The 19,329-nt window shown below is 40.2% G+C and overlaps 1 protein-coding gene across 1 annotated transcript in view; it reads left to right on the forward strand.

Annotated features, from left to right (window-relative positions):
• The window catches only part of slit3 (slit homolog 3 (Drosophila)), a 232,959-nt gene that overhangs the window by 10,454 nt on the left and 203,176 nt on the right, over positions 1–19,329 (forward strand). The window contains exons 2-4 of the mRNA XM_005919453.3: positions 5,624–5,695; positions 10,484–10,555; positions 13,987–14,058. Of these exons, the coding sequence (XP_005919515.1) occupies positions 5,624–5,695; positions 10,484–10,555; positions 13,987–14,058 (216 nt within the window). The remainder of the gene's footprint in view (positions 1–5,623; positions 5,696–10,483; positions 10,556–13,986; positions 14,059–19,329) is intronic.

The raw sequence follows: 19,329 nt of genomic DNA on the forward strand, positions 1-19,329 counted from the left end.
GCTCCGACAGTCTCGGTCGTTGTGTCCTTGGGCGAGACCCAAGGACACCCGTGGCCTACTGGTGGTGGTCAGAGGGCCCGGTGGCGCCAGTGTCCGACAGCCTCGCCTCGGTCAGTGTGCCCCAGGGTGGCTGTGGCTACAATGTAGCTGCCATCACCAGTGTGTGAATGGGTGGCTGACTGGATGTGTAAAGCGCTTTGGGGTCCTTAGGGACTAGTAAAGCGCTATACAAATACATTTGCCATGATCCCTACTCTCTTGATTACTGTTGGGCTAAGTCTCTTTCTCATTCTTGTTAATGATATACTCTTGACTGTATTTGATGTGTTTAATTTGCCCATGCTTCTCCCTACTGGCACATGCACCAGTCTATGTGTGTTGATCCAGTTTCCTATTATAGGCAAAGATTATACCTTATTTTTGGTCTAAATGTATTTATGACATCTAAAGTTTTTCCTCATATGCTACCACTGAATTTATTTTTCACTACTGTTTTCACAGTTCCACAAAGGCTGCTAGTAAAGTCTGCATAGGCCAATTAATCTTCCCCCTTTATTTGGTGTACGTTTCACTTGCTACATAGATGTGCTCCTTAAAAGTGAGAGCAGAAGAGAGCACTTAAAGCTGCCTCAGTTTGCATTGGCCAAATGTAATATCTAAACATTTGCAGTGGATGGATTTCAGCTATAGCAGAGCCAATTTCAAAGCAGCATGACACCTGGCGAGCACAGAGCTTAGAGGAAAAGGAAGAGAGCAATTAGGATTCCTTGTGTAAGTGGTAGATTTAGAGAATGAAATTGAGCACATCTATCTATGAGTGAGAAGGACGGAGAGTAAAAATGGAGGAATGAGAAAGTGAAGCGGCACAAGAGCTTTTGGAAAATAACATGAGATTAGCACAGGAAGTGAATGCATTTGGAAATGAGGTGTGGGATAGAGGTCAACAAAGAATGAAAGTGAGTGAAAGAATGAAGGGAGAGGAAAAAAGGGGAAAGAGGAAATGTCACAGTGTCCGAGACTGATAAAACAGAGAGAGGAAACTTCAGTGCTTTATCTTTATTCCCTATTGTCCCTGATAGAGGGGAAAAAGAGGACAGAGTTCAAGAAAACAAAAACCAGACAGACAGAGATACAGGGTCAAGGTGAGAAAAAGAAGCACAGCTAATTAGCCAACAAGCAGACATGTCAAAACATTTAAGCTCAACACTGAACTCTGATAATCTTTTACCACAGTGGCGTGTTTTTCATTTATTAGTATTTTTGATATTTATCGTTTAACATTCCTTTCTAAAAGTTCTCTCTCTTGCCAATGGTGTAGCCAACCAATAATATTGTCCTGAAGGCAAATCAGTCCTGCTGCCACCTCCACCTCACACACACTACGCATTTGTCACCGTAAAGTCAACCCCGTGTGTCACTCTAAGGCAGCCAGACTGCAAAGTTCACTTCTCAGTGGTCTAGAGTGAGATGTGGTGGGGGCTGCCTCTGCCTGTGTGTGCATGTCTTTGTTGAATGGGATATTAATTCCCCGGACACCTGCTGTTTGCATTCTTGTCTTATCCCCTAGTCGCAAACACACACATGCTTGCACGGCTTACTTCTGCCTGTAATGGAAACAACGGTTAGGGCTTTTGTGCTAACGTATTTCATTAGTAGTCTGAATGCTGGTCAGGTAACATTTGATGCTAAGTTAAGCTTTACTGCCAGGTGGGCTGTACACCTAAGCTTTAACAGACCAGGTGCATGAGAATGGCAGCCTCATCAGCTGTCTTTGCTTTGCTCGTAATGAGTTCTCTGTGCGCACATTTACTTATTCCAAGGAGTTAAGTGAATAGATTTACTAACTCATGTAAAAATACTGTGGGTAGTGCATTTTATTTATTATTTCTGAAGTGTACCAGTAGCACCATTTAGTTATAATGAACAGAATTCTTTTATAAAAGAGGGAATTGTTGTTTATTTATATTATGCTAGGTATGACTGGTTTTCTTACCTCCTAACAATGCTGTGCTTTTTTTGACAGCTTTTTCCGATGACATCACTGCCAAGCAGTGTGCTGTGCATCCAAGATTTTCATTTAATTTCATGCCACTTGTCTGTGTGTTTTCATGGCAGCGGTGTAGACTCCACAGTTTTTAGGCAGCGAGGTTTGATGGGATTCTGCCATTGTGCTGTACCTGGAACTGTATACTCAATAATTGCTTAACTGCAAAGCAATCTCCTTAGTAAGAGCAGAAGTTTCCACTGTGAACATAAGAAAGATGGAGATAAGGTTTGAGAGATTAGAGAGAGAGAGAAAAGAAAATAAGGGTAGGAAAATTGTAGCCAAGTGTAAAACAGTGAGAGATTGAGATAAAAGAGGAGAGATTAGGGATGGAGAGGAAAAACAGATGAAGGTGAAGAAAAAGTGTTTAGTCAACTGTGAAACAGTGAAAGATAAGACGTGAAAGATTGAGACAGGGAGAGACGAGAGGGAGATTACTGAGAAGAAGAAAAGTGAAGAGTAAGGCTGGGAACGCTGGGTAAAGCTGGCTGTGAGAGACTGACAGACGGACATTAGAGAGCAATGATCAAAGAGAGATTTGAGATGGATGAGGAGGAGGATGGAGCGTAAATAGAAAACTGAAAGATTGTAACCAAGGGTCAGCTACACATCCACTAAACACTTCATTAGGTACGCTTTTTCATTATGGTGGTGGATCTCTTTTTGCCTTCCGAGCTGCCTTTGCTCTTCATGCCATGCATTCAACAAGGTGAATGTATGGCATGAAGAGTGTGGAGTCCATTTGTGTACGGTCAACTTAATGTCATGTTCAAGAAATTAGTTTGAGATGATGCAAGAGAAACAGTTTTACTGACAAGAACATGTTTAGTGCACCTGTTTGACATGCTGGAATCAGCCATCAGAGATGGATCATAAAGGGAGGGACAGGAATGGTCAAGCACATTACTCCCATGTCATTACACAACCATCAGCAGTCCGAACCATTAGTAGAATAAGATTAACCCGTGTGAGAATTTTAGTCACGGTTTCCTGTTCTCAGGTGACAGGAAAGTGGCAGCTAGTGTGGTCCATCAACCCATGCCACTTGTCACTTAGGCTGCTCTTATCTTACTGTCTGAAAGATAAGGGGAGATAGCAGAGGGTACAGCCAGATTTATGGTCAAGCAGTGGTAGTGCATTCGCTGTCCTTTCCACTCAGGGGATGCCCATCTGGAGGCAGTGTAAAAAGCATGTGGTACACCCAGTCTGTAGGCTACTCTTACTTGTGCTGTTGTTGGTCCATCAGCCAGCCTCCCATTCCCAGTGAACCTCACTGTTACCCTCTTCTCTATTCCAGCCCACTTGTCAACCAGTAAACATTTGTCAGATACTTATGTCATCCGCTTCCAATGATGCGCAGTCAATATCTTCACAGGGGTAGGGTGAAAACCTCTCACCTTCTGTACAGCCAGACTATAAGTGTGGTAGAGTAACAAACATGAACAAGAAAAACAGTTTATTTCTGAAGCAAATCAACTCTTTCCTCATGTTCAAATTAATAAATCAAACCCCAAGAAGGCTTATCAAGTAATTGTCAGTGCCTTGCATTTCAAGGAACTGGCAAAGCCAAACACTTGGAAAGCTTGTGACAAGAACCAGCAGCTTATAGTCTGGATAGTGAAGCAGCTCACTGTCAAAATGTTATCTGGTGTCTCGAATGTCTCACATGAAACATTAAGATGGATGAGACTCGGCATCACCGTGAAACTTCATTCTGCTTTCTTTGTCTTTCTCAGTTCATTGCTTTAGTAAGCTATACATTAATGCAAAAGTATTATACCTAAGCAGAGGATGTTTATGTCAAGCTCATTTCTCAACATGTCAGTTTATTGTCGGAAAGCAAAAGTTAACTTCAGCTAGAAATGTGGGCTGCACTCAAACCAGAGACGTTGTGAATAAAATAGCGGTTGCTTCCAAACCCCTGAGCATCTGACAGACGATGATCGATTTAAAATCTATTTTAAACATGCAGTGTTATATCGTCCCACAAAACTATTGTTTATTACTTGTTTTCCTGATCATGTGGTGGTCGTTTTGTTCCAGTAGTCATGAACAGCATTGCCGCAGTAACATTTTGGTCTTCACCAACACCTGAGTAAAACAATTTGGTTGTTTCTGTGCTAAATGTTCTTAAGCATTCATCACCTAAACATCTACTTTCATTTTATGCCATTAAGTGTTGACGTGTTTTATTAACACATTATTGTGGGGAAAAAAGGCGTGTCTGGAAAAGAGGCGGATGGCAGGGGTGAGAATGAACTGAAACACTGTAAATCAAATCCACTGAGTTGAGAGTTTCTACTATTCTCTGCAGAGTTTTTAACTTTTCATTAGAAACGCTCCCCTGCCCAAACCACACAAACCCCTTTTCTAGTAGTATGAATGGACATTTTCCTGCTGTGTGCCACTTATGAGAAAGAATATCTGCGGAAAATATTTGAAGTTGTTGTGTGAAAACATTGTGTGATCATGTGCGATATTGCCATCTGATCTATTGTTTGGATAAAATATTCACATTCAAACCCTTTTCAGTGTTTCATATTTTTGAATGTAAACACGAGTACGTGACAGGGATCTCATTTCTTGTTGCTTATGATTTAAGCCAGCTTTCCTATACTTCATCTGACGTGCCGGGTTGGATCAGTCATTTTTGTGACATCCCACTGCTACATATGAGATATTGTAGTTATTCATTACTCTGGAGCCCTTTCAAGAACACCCTGTTGGACCAAGGACCCCATTTTGCGCTTTGGAGGACTGGTCTGGCCTATAGCAACCCTCCCTGTCACAAGCTGGGGAATGGCTCTTATTAGTGGCCCTTGCTATGTCAGCTTGAGGAAGCCTTTTGAAACCTAATATCGTCTTAAATCAGATTTATAAATGTTTAGGTGTATTATGAAAAACACACACGCTGCCTGCGTTGGCAAAACCTAGTTCTGTTTGTGTGTGTGTGTGTCTATGGTTCTGAGAGCGAGTGAAAGCTTTGGAGGAGCTCTGTGTGTGAAATAAGAGAGAACATTGTGTGTGTGTTGTTTGTGTGTGCCCTTTCTTTCTGTGTGTGCGTATGTTTTTTTTCCTTGCCCTAATTCCTGCAGTGCGACAGCGTTTCAATAAACATCAAACCCATATAAAGGGAACCAGTCTACACACACACACACACACACACACCACACACACATACACACACACACACACACACACACTCAGGCAGGCAGTTCATATTGCAGTATGTATACATTTTGCGCCCGTAGTTAAAACTAATTGAATGACAGTCAGGAAACATGATAAGCTTTTAAACTGTGACAATGGAAAGAGAAAAAAAAATTTTAATTGAAAAATTTGTTTTCCAGTAAATAATTGTGCATCAGAACAGAAGTTTCTCTGTGCTTGGTTTGCTTGTGTTTGTACTTGTATGCATGTGTGTGGGCCTATATGCTGTGGAGCATTCTCATGCCCTGTCCTTCTGCCACTTGGTGGGCGCTTGTTTGCTTTCACAGTTGTGTTAAAGTTACATTATACTCACAACTGAATGTAATTTTGACTGAATAAGTCATTTTTATCCTGTTTTTCTCTTTCTAGGGATTTGAATAAAAACAACATCACCAGAATCACTAAAGTGGACTTTTCTGGCCTCAAGAACCTCAGGATTCTGTAAGTTTCTTTCCTTTTTTCAATCAAATTTTTAGTCAGTAAAACATTAGGCTTTGCTCACACTCCCTCCAGTTTATTTGAGGACTTTAACTTATTTTAAATCAGTCAGGATGTATGAAAATGTATAATTCAGATTGCAGTTACCTGCTGAAATCTTCTTGATGTTGCTTCTTTGAGCTGTATGTGAGAATACAAATGTCTGATTACACATTAAACAGTGCCTTTGTACACAGTCTGTATAATGTCTGATTGCACCCATGCGAGAACAGAGCAGGTAATTGTCTAGTGAACTTAGAGCGGGCCATTGGGAATTATGCATCCTGACTTCTGTATACTCTACCCAGGCAGCTGCTTGCTTAAACTAACCTAAATTTTTCTAGCAGAATCCTCTGAAGCTGACTATCTCCTCATATGTGAGGAACCAGCACTTCCAGATAGTTGCCATCATTAAGTCACTTTACTTTTTCCTTCTTAGGTACTAAGTTGGCTAATATTAAGTTGAATCTACCAGATACAGTACCATCAGGTCTTTTAATCTGTCCTCTCTTTAATACCTAATTGTGACTTGTATTTGTTTCTTTACAAGGAATCCCATTAACAAAAAAGTTCCATGCTGTAGCAATTAAGCAAATGGTATATTTACCTAATGGGCCCGTATATGGCTATAGGGGGAAACAAGTCTCTATAAAATAAAGTTTCCCATCCTAATGAGGGCATTTAGAACAAGAGAGCATGCAAGTGTACTATCCAAGGAGTTGGATTTTGCAATTACTGGATATTTACAAGGTTAAATAATAGAGTAATGGTGAGCTGACATGCCAGCAACAAGCAGCACGACTTCCATTTACTATACAAGCAGCACAACAGCGAGATGTTGACCTGGTACGGATACGACGATGGGAAACTAAGTAAAGCAACTCATACTGAAAGAGTTAGTCACTGTTCCTATGAAAAAAAGAGAGATTTCAAATTAGACTCTCAAGTCTTTCTGAATAATGCTGGGGAACGCTGACTTTTGCAATTCTGGGAAAACCAAAGCTGAAATTTCAAAGCAGTAGCATGATTGCTTAGAGATGTGCAAACAGGCGAATTTGAATCATATCTATTAAACTGAAGCACAAAAAGTGCTTCAGAAATACTGCTGGTCTTAAAACAATACTCACTCATATGTAACAGAAGTTTTTTGTTATGTACACACTGACTAAAAACAAGATTGCCTGTAGAGCATTAGGGGTGTGCAGCCTGAACCAATTTCATGTGCATCACTGGAGATTTCAACCGTTCTGATATTTTATCTGTTCAGAAATGATCTTGTTTCTGGGGCAGGAAAAAGGGAGCTAAATCACTCTGGCCACCATTACAATTACCAAACACTGAGCAGGTCCTTGTTGGGAAACGTATGAAAATCTTTAAAGTATAAAGTGTATATATTGTATTTTTTACCTTTCTGGCTTATCATATCTGAATAACTACACTTAGTTGAGATTGACTGCTCACGTTCTCTCAGCTGTCCTAATTAAGTTCAAGGGCTCCCTCACTCCTTTTCCATAAGCGGCTAAAATCAGTGTGTATGTGAGAACTTTAATAACTATAATCACCGCTGGCTACATGCAGCTTCCCTCCACACTCTGTTTTAACCAAACCAGCAGATAAAAATACACTCCCAGTACAAATCCACTAAGGAATGGAAACGAGTTGCTACATGTGAGTGTTTGCGCTTGTATTGGCATCTGTTTATTCATATTCCTAAATATAGGACCAAAGTGGAGTTTGGAACGCATGTCAGTCACTGGGTCAGGATTCGTCTGTGCTTGAGTTTTCTAAGTAAAACACAGAAAAATTAAAAATGTAAGTGTTTGCATTCTGCATGCATGAAACACTGTGAGAAGGACCCACAGAAAAAGGCAGTGTATATGTGTGTGAGCTGAGTGTGGCAAGCCAGCAAGTCGTTTCATGTGGCTTGTGATAAACTGCTGTGACATTTCTCTTCTCTAAATCTCTGAAAGAAATTGGGAGGAGACGGCTTGGGAAAGAGGAGATGGTCGGGAGAAAGCGCACTTTCAGAGACATACATATTCTAGTATTTTGGATCCTACAGCACACATGGTCACCAAAAATTGTCTTATCTTTGCTTTAATAGGTAACGCTGTTATATACCAGAACTCTATCTCATTCATTCTCTCTCATAGACAAACATAAGTGCCTAGTTCTGAGAGTCCAGTCATTTCAGCCATATGTGCCTCCTATGGGAGAACTTGTTTAAAGCCGCTAACATTTTTCCCAGGGTAGGTTACAGAAAAAAACAGTATAACTCCTAAATACCCCTGCTTACATCTGAGCTGTAATTACTGATAATTTGTCCTGCAGAATGACTTGTCTGCCCTCATGTAATCTCACTTCTGTTTAAAAACATCCAAACAGCTAAGCGATCTGGTTTTGCATTTGCACCACCAAAGACCACGGGGTGCGTAAAATAAAAGTCTCGTAATTAGACTGATTTGTGACGCTTCAAACCTTCCAAATCAATCGATCACACGGCGAGCTGTTTTCTGTTCATGCGAAAACATCGAATTTGATTCAGGGGTTTGGATATTCTTTAAATTTGCACAACACAGCTTGCCTCTGCATGCACGCTACGTGAACAACACTTAGCCTAATATCTTTGGCAACCTCACTTTGCAAGATTTCTTCCAGATTGTGGCGAAATTGAGTAATTCCAAACAAATTTAGATGTAGGTGAAAACTTGTACTTGATATTGAACGCTTGGCCGGGGAAATTCAGTGCGGTTTCACCCATTGTGTGTGTAAATAATAAGTGAAGTTAATATCCCCTGAAGTATTTCCTTATTTCCTTCAGAGGCCGAGTTCTCGCAGTTTGCTGTAAGGTAGCGTGACATCATTGTTCTTTTTATAACCGTTGACTGAAGTTAGAGTTATTAGACACTCCAGTCCCCACACACATGAATTCAATTCTTGTTTGCTCTCTTTCCCCCCCATCTTTCTCCAATGTCTCTGTGGATGACTAATGCTTGATACAGACCAATATAAAAACAATACCTCATCTGAGCGATATGCCAGCATTGACTCCCCGCACCATGTGTTTGGCTTAACATCCACAGCCTTTCTAAACTTCATTCAATAAATCAGCGTGCGGTTGATCTCTCATTTGGACAAATAAACTTTGATAGTTATTCAGAGTTATGCCTTGATTTAGCTTTCCCTGGAGTACACAGGAAATGCTTTTCTATAAGGACAGGAACAAAAAAAAAACGCTGCTATGCTGGAATGAACATGCTGGATTAATCTTGGCTTGATTGTAAATTATGATTGATGCCGGAGTCAGAAATGTGCACATGCTTATGTGTGTGTTTGGGAATTCTTGCTACCAGTGCATAACTCCCTACCTGCGTTAAACGATTCCACACATACCTTATCGTATGTGTTTGGGGTGTTTCTGTTTAGAAACTGATTCAGAATGCTCAAAAGCTGGAGCTATTTTTTATTTATTTCAGTTAACAGCAAATATTACTGATGATTTTTTTGAAAAACATTTTTATAAAGCAAAAAAATGCTCCCTGTAATCAAGAGTTATTTTTCCTGGAAAATGTTTCGTTATACAAAATGAACAATATTGTGAGAATAAGCCAATTACCATCGCTCGGTGCGCCAGTTCTTTGAAAGTGTTTCAAGATGCTCTGACTTATTTATTTATATGTTTACATACTTTATATATATGAATGTGCGAGCGCGTTTGTCTGAGCTTGTTATCTTTCATCCAAGTCCAACATATCTGTGTGTCTCTGTGTAGAGTCAGTATGACAGGCCATGGATTAATGCCTGGATATGTAAACGTTTTGTTTGAAAGAATATTGAAAGAAGAGGCGTGCCAAAACAATTCAAAGTCCACATGTTAGGCCAGACAGGACTCTTTTTGAGATGACTTCTTTTGTCTTTGGTTGTCTCTCACTTGATCCAGCTTGTCATTCTACATCTTGCTGTTTATATCTGGCTTGTATCTTCCTTTCACTTTTCTCCACCTTTGCTTTTCAATGTTTTCTTTTCTTCCTCACATCATCCACTTTTTCCCCCCCTTCAGCTTCTTCCTCCCTGTCTTCCTCTCAGGACATGTCACTCCTAACATCCTCAGACAGAAAATATAAACACACATATCAGTTGAGATGTTTTCTCTCCATTTCTCTATCCCATCTGGAAAACCTTAGTTTGCCCCCAAAACATGACAACACTGAGAAAGCAATGAAGGGGAGATATGGGTTACACTGAGAGCACCGCAGAAATGACTGAAGCGAAATGGAGAAGATATCAACAGAAGAATGAGAAAGAGATGGTTTGTTAATTGTTTCTTTTGGAGTGGTAGGTAGTAACATTTGTGAAATACTTTGTGTCACAAAATGTTTGTTTCGTGCCAGATTCATGTGTTCAGTGCACTGATTGCTTGTTTATGTAACCGCTTTTTAAAAAGTGCAAGTGTCTCTCGAGTTGTTTGCACTGGCCAGAAAAACACATTTATCTGCTGTTTCTGGCTGGAGATGGACATTCCCAATTCCACGAGTGCCTCACAATTTGATATTTAAATTGAATCATTTTGAAGACAGGCCGAATGAAACTGTGTAAAGTTACTGACGTAAAGATCGGCACTTGGGACTTTTCCTGCCTTGTCGTGATCACAAAGAGCCACGGAGTATATTTGCGTGTCTTGCTTTTGCATTTTTAAAGTTACAAAAATAACTACAACATATTTTCTTTCTGTTTCATTGCCTGTCGCCACAGTCATCTTGAGGACAACCAAATCACTGTGATCGAGAGAGGAGCCTTTCAAGACCTAAGACTGCTTGAGAGACTGTAAGTATGCCATTATACACAGCTTCCTATAGTGCATATGTGAAAAGAGGTACCATACTGCGAGGTGAAATAGGTATTTTATGCATGCAAAGAGCTCCATAATAATAATGTGATCTGTCACAAAACTTTTTTGCTGTTTTTCCACTTTGACAAAATTGTACACACCTTTGATTTTCGGCTCCTTACTTGCTGTTCTGTGCAGCATATTCACTGACAGAGATTTCAACTGATTGATATCCAAGTCCACTTCACACACTACCTAGGAATGTGTGCATCTGTCAACTCACACCAAGGCTTTAGTAAACAGAATCAGGGTGCTAGTGTACAACACAACACTTCCCACACATACACACCTGCATGTTTATGAGTCCTGCTTAGCGTGAAGACAGGTTCCAGAAAGAGGATTCCTTTATGTGAGACAAAGACCGAATGACACAATGTGAGTGTAAGATGGTTTTTTAGGAGTGGCATCCTCATAAAAAAATATTGTGTACAGCAATTCTAAACCCAAGAACGGGCTTTGTAATGAATGTTGAATTCATAAGCTGAATATTTCTTCATTCAATTTATTTCACCATTGATGCAATTTTATCTGAACACTGTAAATTTGTCATTATCGTCTTTCAAATTGCTTTTGCAGTCTGAAAAAGAATGCCACAACATTATTTATTTTGATTAACAAATGTGTGTCTGTTGTAAAATCATTCATGAGAGTAAGAATGGGAAGGAATTTACTTCACACATGGATGGTATTTTTTGGTATACATGCTGCAGAGTGGAGAAGAGAGATAAAACCGTTAGATCACTGCAGCTGTCAGCAGAGCTCTCCTAAAATCCAGATATGCTGAGAGACAGAGACGTGTATATCTTCCCTCTAAATGGAGATCACACATATGATGTGAAAGCAGAAGGTCACTGCCCACTTTAATGTTAAAAGGCTCTTTAATGCAGTGTGTCAGGAAGGGTGAGAGGTTACAGAAGAGGGGGAGGGAGGATGTTGGGAGTCTTAACAGTTGTTTGCCAGAACCCACATAGACAGCATTTCAGTTATTTGAGTCATTTCAACAAATGTTTTTATGCCATTTTAGCCCATTTAATAAATCAGAAATTAAATATCTATGCTTGTTTGAGGATGACATTTGTTCTCCAAAATGAATCTTTCTAAAGAGGGGAAAAACTGCTGCACTAGATTAACGGTAATAACAAGAGCCTGCATTTTTTACTTTACTGATAGTAAAATGGTTTTTAAAATGCTTTCTTGACAGGGTCTCTGATGTTGTGTCTGCCAGGGTGAAAGGTCAGGGGTGAGAGGCCCTGACGCTGAGTCCATGTGATTTATGGAGTCACAATGTGAAAAACATGGGGCTTATTTTGTCATCCCCTTGGGTCAGAGCATTCAGAAAGTCTGAAATGCCAGAATTCATAGCCATTTGTGCTTTACTCAGTTATAAATGAAGGATATTTTGCAAAATAAACGGCATTTGTTAAGAGGTGTCGTATCAAATTATTTCTTTTGTTCTTTATTTGAGAAAAAAAGCCCTGCTCATTGTGATTAGTAAGGTTTAGTCTCCAAACTCTTTCATTTTTTCTATGATTCTGAGTAATAGGAATAATTTGCCAAAACATAAAATATGAATGCCACAGACATGTGGTTTGGTGTCATTTCAAAGGTTCTAAGTAGGAAGAAAACCTCATCATTAATGCTTAAAAATACACAAAGAATTATTCCCTTGAAACTATATCTGTGCTCTGAGCAAATGTCCTTTAATGACTCGTAGCTGTAATAGTAGCTGTGCTGTACTCACATACTAGCAGGTATTTTCTCCCTTATTTATTTCAGGTGGTGTGCATCTCAATTATTCTTTCCATTGGTGTACACAGGAGTGAAAGCCACTATCTTATTATCATTATCACAGGGTTAAAAGGTTGGTGTCTGTGTCTTCTCCAGCACAGATCCTACTTTGTGACCCTGCGACCCTCCACCCTTCTTTTCTTTCCCTTTTCCCTTCCACGCCTCGTTTCTCAGTGTAATGCTTTGGTAGCCTGATAACACTTTCACTCCCTCAGCTTTCACTGTCTTCGTTATCTCTACTTTAGCCAACCCCACCTTTCGTTGCACACATGCATACACAAGGAAACATCTTTTATCCTAAAACGCCTCGTTCTGCTGCTGTCTTTCTGTTCACCAACCTGAATTCTTCCACTTTTGTTGGCCTTTGTAATTTAAAGTCAGGTGTTTATCTAATTTTCCAATGAAAATACTAAGATAAGGAATGCTATTTTGCAGATAAAGCGTGACTAAAAAGATTTTCATCCCACAATAGTTGAGAAGACGCATCAGAGAGTTTTGCAAAAGATTGCCGAGAATATAAAACCATCCACAGGTGGCAATAATCAAACATATGAGCAACGATGTGGTTAAAATTGGAATGTAAAAACATTCTGTATGCGAGAGCAACACTTATAGATTGTCATAATTATGTGGGTGCCTTTAACTTGTTTTTATTACTTGTTATTACTTTTCCCGGGGTCATAAATCTCTGTGGAGGTAAATGTTTCTGTGTAAATGCATATGTTCAAGTCTTTGGTCACATTTATTATATTTTAAACAAATATGTATAGCATTTCAATTACCTTGTGGTTGCATCCCGGTGTTTAATATGAGGTGCCAGACACGATAAAAATGAATAAAATGCTAGGATTTCTTTCCCCTCTTGCCTCCCCACTCTTTGTTGCGGTCATGTTTTTGTTTTTTTCAGAGGCAAACATATTTGTCTCATTTTCTTTGCATTCCCTCGCATCCATTCCGATGGATGAGTTTTGGCAATCCCACTCCAGAAATATTAAAACATCTGTGAGTCCTTATATTGAGAAAATGACTGTTATTTCTCTTACTGATAAATTCAAAAACTGCAGCTAAAAAGTAGCCAGAAATGCACAGGAGGAATTGACGGTACTGAACAGGCCAGTCACAATAGTGCAGGACACAAAGGTTTGTAGGATTTCAGAGCAGTTTGCAGTTCTGACGTACCCACCTAGCGTAGATTTAACACAGCGGTATAAATCCTCTGTAAGTTTGTAACTTTATGCTAAAACATGCTTGTAGCCCAAAATTGGTCCATCTCACACTATCAGGTTAAAGCATATGCAGTGAGGATATATTGCTAATGCACTTTAAGGAGTCTAGAAACTGATGACCTGTATACACAAACCATAGTGTGATAACCTCTAGGCCATGATCACAGGAAGTCAGAGGCTTTTCCATGAGTTTAAACTTGCTGACCTTTAAGGTCATTCAGTCAGCTGTGTGGTGATTGTTCAGTCAACACAAAAGCACAGATGCGACTGATTTATTAGACGATGTTTTTGCCCTTTTTCTCTTCCCAACGACATGTTTTCCTTCATTTTCCTTCTTCTATTTCTCCCTGCAGTCGTCTGAACAGAAACAAGCTCCAGTTTCTTCCAGAGCTTCTCTTCCAGTCCAATCCCAAACTAGGACGACTGTGAGTACACTTTGATTTTCTTTTTTTTTCATCTTCTCCCCATTCATGATCTCTCTCTGACTCTCCTCCGTCATTCCGTTTCCCCTTTTGTGCCGCTTTGGATGTGTTACGTGATCCGTTTGAAAACACGACCATGGTGTCAGAGGTTTTATCCTGGTTGAGGGTTCAGGTCTCGCGCCAGGTGACACAGTGCCGCTCTGTGCTCCTGTCGAGAGTTGAAAAAGGCAGTGAGTGTCAGATGTGTGCGTTTGTGTGAGTATGCTTGATTTTAAGAGGTGAAAGTGTGCCTGCAGTGAATGTTTTGCTTGGACTCGTGTGGAATTTTTATTCAGGAATATTGAGTTTTCCCAGAGTGTAAGAGTGTAAGAGCAGGTCATACTGATGCAGCAAAGCCTCCCACTTGTCCTCCTCCTCTCTCATTTTCATCTCACATTCCCAGACATACTCTCTCTCTTTGTTTTAGTCCCATTGGTGCATCCATGCTGTCTCCCCATCTGTGCTCTTTCTTTCCACTCAGGTTGTCAGGTTCTCTATTTGTTTTATCCTCAGAGAGGATAGTCAGCTTAGGTTGAAGGTTGAAACACCTAAACTTTATAGCTGTTTACATTGGGCTTCTTTCAAGAGAACTTGGAGTTAGAGTGTGTGTGTGTGTGGGTGCATGCCTGAATTTAATTGTGTGTATAAGTATTATTGGGTGCGTCTATAAGTTTGTACACCCTACTGGATATTTATTTGTGTTACATGTGTCATATCGATGCTGCGTTTCAACATATCAAGTTTATGTGTGTTCAGCATGTGTGTGCATGCCTATGGTGAGAGGTGTTAGGATAACAAATACCAGCGCTAGGACATTAATCTTCTCACTTCTCTCATTCTCTTTTATAATGTTTCCATGAGGCAGAACCCATTGGAAGCTACTGTAACAGTTCCTTGTTCAAAAGATTCTTGTTCCATGTTTTTTCACCTTTTTGAAGTGTAGGTTGACCAAAAATCAGAAATTAAAGGAATACTCCGGTTACTCCACAATTACAAATTCGCTGGCGAGAACTAACATGTTGATTGAAAGGTTTTGAGCTCCCTCCTTCACGGAGAATGACAGCTATAGTCAGCTTAGGTTTGCAACACTTAAAGCGGATTTGAGCAGCGAGCCAGAGCCATTCCAGTGTCACAACATCAACATGTCCAAAGAAATGTCAAAAATTAGATTTTTTTTCCCACAAAATAAATTAAATGTACTTTTCCAGTGCATACATTCACATCCTCATACTTCCAAAGCTTTGCTGAAAGTATTTTGGGCTGGCACTGGAGAAGTGGATTGTGTTGCAGGAAAGTTTCTGTGGACATTTTATGACATTTTGATTTGTTGGTCCACTGTTCAAACCCTTTCTTCCATAACCGCTGTGACTCAAAGAAATGTTACAAGCTTTTGCAGCAACCTATCAACCTACAGGCAGCAACTATTTAATACTCAAAAATGGATTTCTGAAAGTTGAGCTTTATAAGGAGATTGACTTGCTGTTTACAATCTGAAAGACTGGAATAAACATTACGTGCACAGTACATCATGCCTTTTGTCCACTGCAGGCTTCTGCCACTGTTAACACAGGTATTAATTAATATACTGCTACCAATTCAGCTTAAATCAATGCTTATTTATCATTAGAACGTTTGCTCCTTAGTTTCTCACCGTGATATATTTTGTTGGACGGACATATTTTGTGTTTCATATTTTTGTGGTGATGTGTGATATATTGCTGAGGCAGAGTAGACTGCTAAATTGTCATCTACGTCAGCTGTGGCTTCCAGGATCACACACAGTTAAAAGTCCTCATAAACGCCAGGGACACACACAGTGACAGATGCAAATGGAGACGAATACAAATATTCCATCACACGCACATTTTCACATGGCATTTTTTTTCAACCCTTTTCCCTTCTTCTTTGTGAATGACAGCCTTATTTCCTCCACCTCCTGGCTTACAACTGTATAAAACCCCTAATTGCTCTCGAAAGCTATTATTTATCACCGGTCGAATATGGATCCCTATAGAGCTCTCAGACAACTCAGGAGAGTGGAAAGGGTGAACGTGTTCCAAACTTAACATTATAAATCTCATGTTCTTTATGTCCCTACTTTGCCATCAGCACAATCTAAATTACAGTGTCTGGAGTTTCCTCCGGCACTTTTTTCTTTCCACTTTTCCTCTTTTTTTAGTGCTTTTTCTCCCATCCTCGCTGTGTTTTCTAAGGAAGTGGTGGTAATGTAAGCACCAAGGTATGTAGAAGAGAGCGTGTGTATAAGAGGGAAGGGCAAAAAGAGGAAGAAATGTAAGTAGAATTATGGGATAGAGAGAAAGTCAGATGGTGGGAGACTTGCAAAGAGAGTAACAGCAGGAGAGTAAGGAGGAGGAGACAAGGAGGTTTGCTGGTGGCTTTCTGGTTTGGGTTCGTAACCTTCCTCTCTGTCAGCCTTGGTTAGATATTAAATGATGGCAGTGTGATAGGAATTACCTCTTAACCCTCCTATTAAAGCTCTGTGGTCTGAGGTTTGGAAAAGGGAGGAGTTGGAAGGAGCTGGACTAGCATTAAGTGAAAATAGCCATGGGTTAGACGTTTCACTCTTGAGGAGGGTGCAGGGGTTCGGATAAGAGGTATCAGACTGGATAATAGTTTTTAGTCTAGTCTTTAATCCTGCAGGACTATGAATCAATCAAAGAGGTTGTCTCTTAATGGAAACTTTTCTAATTTAGCCTTAAGTGCTGTTGCTGAGTGCCTGACAAAGACTGATGGACAACACATATAACGGAGGTCATGAGAAAGGAGGGAGATGGATGGATGAAGGGATGCTGGTGGAAGATAAAGGTTTCTTGTAGATGGATGAAGGAAGCGGAGTCTGTGGTCCCTCTAGGTGCTTGGTAGGGGGGAGAGAAAACATAAATGGGAAGGTTGAGATGGATCGTGGACTGGAGTCTGTGGGTTTCAGTGTGTGCAGTCTGTGGTCGTTTCCCCCCACAGTTTGCAGAGACTGCGGTCTCACAGCACATGCACACAGACACACACGGTTGCACATAGTAAGCTCGAGCTCTGAGTAAAATACATTTGCGAAGAGTGTAATGAATTTTTGGTTTGAAATATAACGTATTGACGATATCTCAAATGGAAAAATGAAAGCTACTGGTTACAGGGCTTTTGTGCCTCATGCACATTGCACTGAGTCAGGGAGGTTTGCTTTGTTAAGTGACTTGATGGCTGTTGGTCTCCTGTCTAATAATGCTGACCCAGACTGAGCCTCATCCTGTTATCTTCGCTTTCTCCTCTGGGAGTTTGTGTGTGTGTCTGCATGCTTGTTTAGCGCATAAAAAGGACTTGAATTAGCTCTGGCTCACAGCCCATGTTACTCATGAAGCAACAGGATCCCACCCCCCGCCATTTAAGCAGCTCAGGTTACGCTTGATTGGTTTGCATAAGGCAGAAGATGAAAAATGAGAGTAATGTTATACTAAAGAGATATTTCCCGTTTTCTTCATGAATAAATCCCTAGAGCTTCAGATGCTGAGTATTTCACAGTGTTGAAGGTGATCTTTGACCATGTTTCAACACTTATGGACTGTGAAATACTGTAGAAGCTTTGCAAATTTTAATGTAGCTCCTGCCATATAATGGATATTACAGAGTTAGTCAGCAGACTATAAATCTCTTCTGCTTGTGCTGTTTCTAAACAGTATTTTTGGACACAGTGTGGCAAAGCTGAAGTACATAAATTACATCACTTTATCACATAAGCAACCAGAAAAGATGTGCTTTAAAATGAATGTTCACTGCAAATTTACAAAGACAAGATTGCATTAAATTTGTGTCTGCAATAAAACAAAAATGAATCAAGCAAGAAATAAACTAAAGGTTTAGCTGGGGATAGAATCTAGCTGTCAGATTATAGTTGGTTAGCATGCGTCAACATGAAGCTTGTAATGATTATCTTTCACTCCAGTGTTATAGATTGTTTGCATTTGTTTACAATACACCTAAACAAAAACAGATAAATATAGTAACACACTACACATCCAAGTAAAATCCCAGCTGCAGTGTTAAGCAGCTTCATTCTGCTGTCTGCTGACAGAGCACTGCTGCTGGGCTCCGTCATTCTCCTTACTGCACCCCATAAACTGCATTACAGCAGGATATCAGCAGCCAAACATTCAGACTAAAAGGATCTTTTGGAGGCTTAATAGAAAGAAGGAAATTTAGTTTATGTCCAGAGGGAGGCCGGTAAGGACTTTTATCCAATCCACTTGTCCTTCAGAATGCTTCATCCCTACATGTTCACTGGGTGTTTACCAATTTGCATTACAAAAATACCTATAAAGGTTTAGCTAAACAAGAGGGGGGAAACCAGAGCTGTGGAAGAGTAAAATTCAATGAAGCAAGGTTAAAAGAGAGAAAAACCGCCCGGATGACTCTAATGATCAACAAATCATGGCATGGAAGGTTCCCACTTTAAATCCCTGCACTGATGACTGGATGGTAATGAGATATTTTCTTCAGCACCATTAGGTTACTCTTGTGTGAAGCAGTTTATCTCCAAATGCTTCAGTGATTCTCCCAGATGTGAAAGTGTGGTCTTAACTCTCCACAGTTACTGTAAATACAATATACGAGTTAAGCCAGGGGAAAAGACGCTGCAGAGAGAAGAATGAGAATGGGAGGGAAGGCTGGAAAGAGCAGGGGGTCATTCGAGATGTCTTTTCCTCCTAATTAAGTTAATGGAGAAAGACGAGGAGCCTGCCTTTAATCTTGGCTAATTGTCCATTTAGAGGCGACTGCCATAGTTTACCTGCTGGAATGTTAGGTTAGTGTTACAGGAAGTGGATGAACTTTGTGTGTCCAGTGATTGGTTACGACAGACTGGGCCTCACTGGTGATTGGTTGGAACGATTTGGAAGGGTGAGAGGTGAATATAAACAGTCTGTACTTACATGTGTCTCCTCTTTTTGGTTATTATCTCGTTCACTTATTGACTTTATTCCTCTTTCTTTTTTTGTGTGCTCTGTTGCTGTTAGGGTTAGGGTTAGAAATACTGCCCTGCACAAACTGAACAAACAGCTTTGATGTTTCTTTTGCTCTCTGGGAGTATAAGATTGTTTTGGTGTCACTAGGCTCCAGGCCTTTTGTTTGGTTTTCACGCCACTGTGTGCTGGTGAGAAACAAATAAGTCTCAGATATATAAACACATAGACGCACACATAAATACATCTCTCTCACGCCACCTCTCCT

This window comes from Haplochromis burtoni, unplaced genomic scaffold (genome assembly GCF_018398535.1).
Source record: "Haplochromis burtoni strain Fernald_Lab_line unplaced genomic scaffold, NCSU_Asbu1 Contig_33, whole genome shotgun sequence".
Classification (NCBI taxonomy): domain Eukaryota; kingdom Metazoa; phylum Chordata; class Actinopteri; order Cichliformes; family Cichlidae; genus Haplochromis; species Haplochromis burtoni.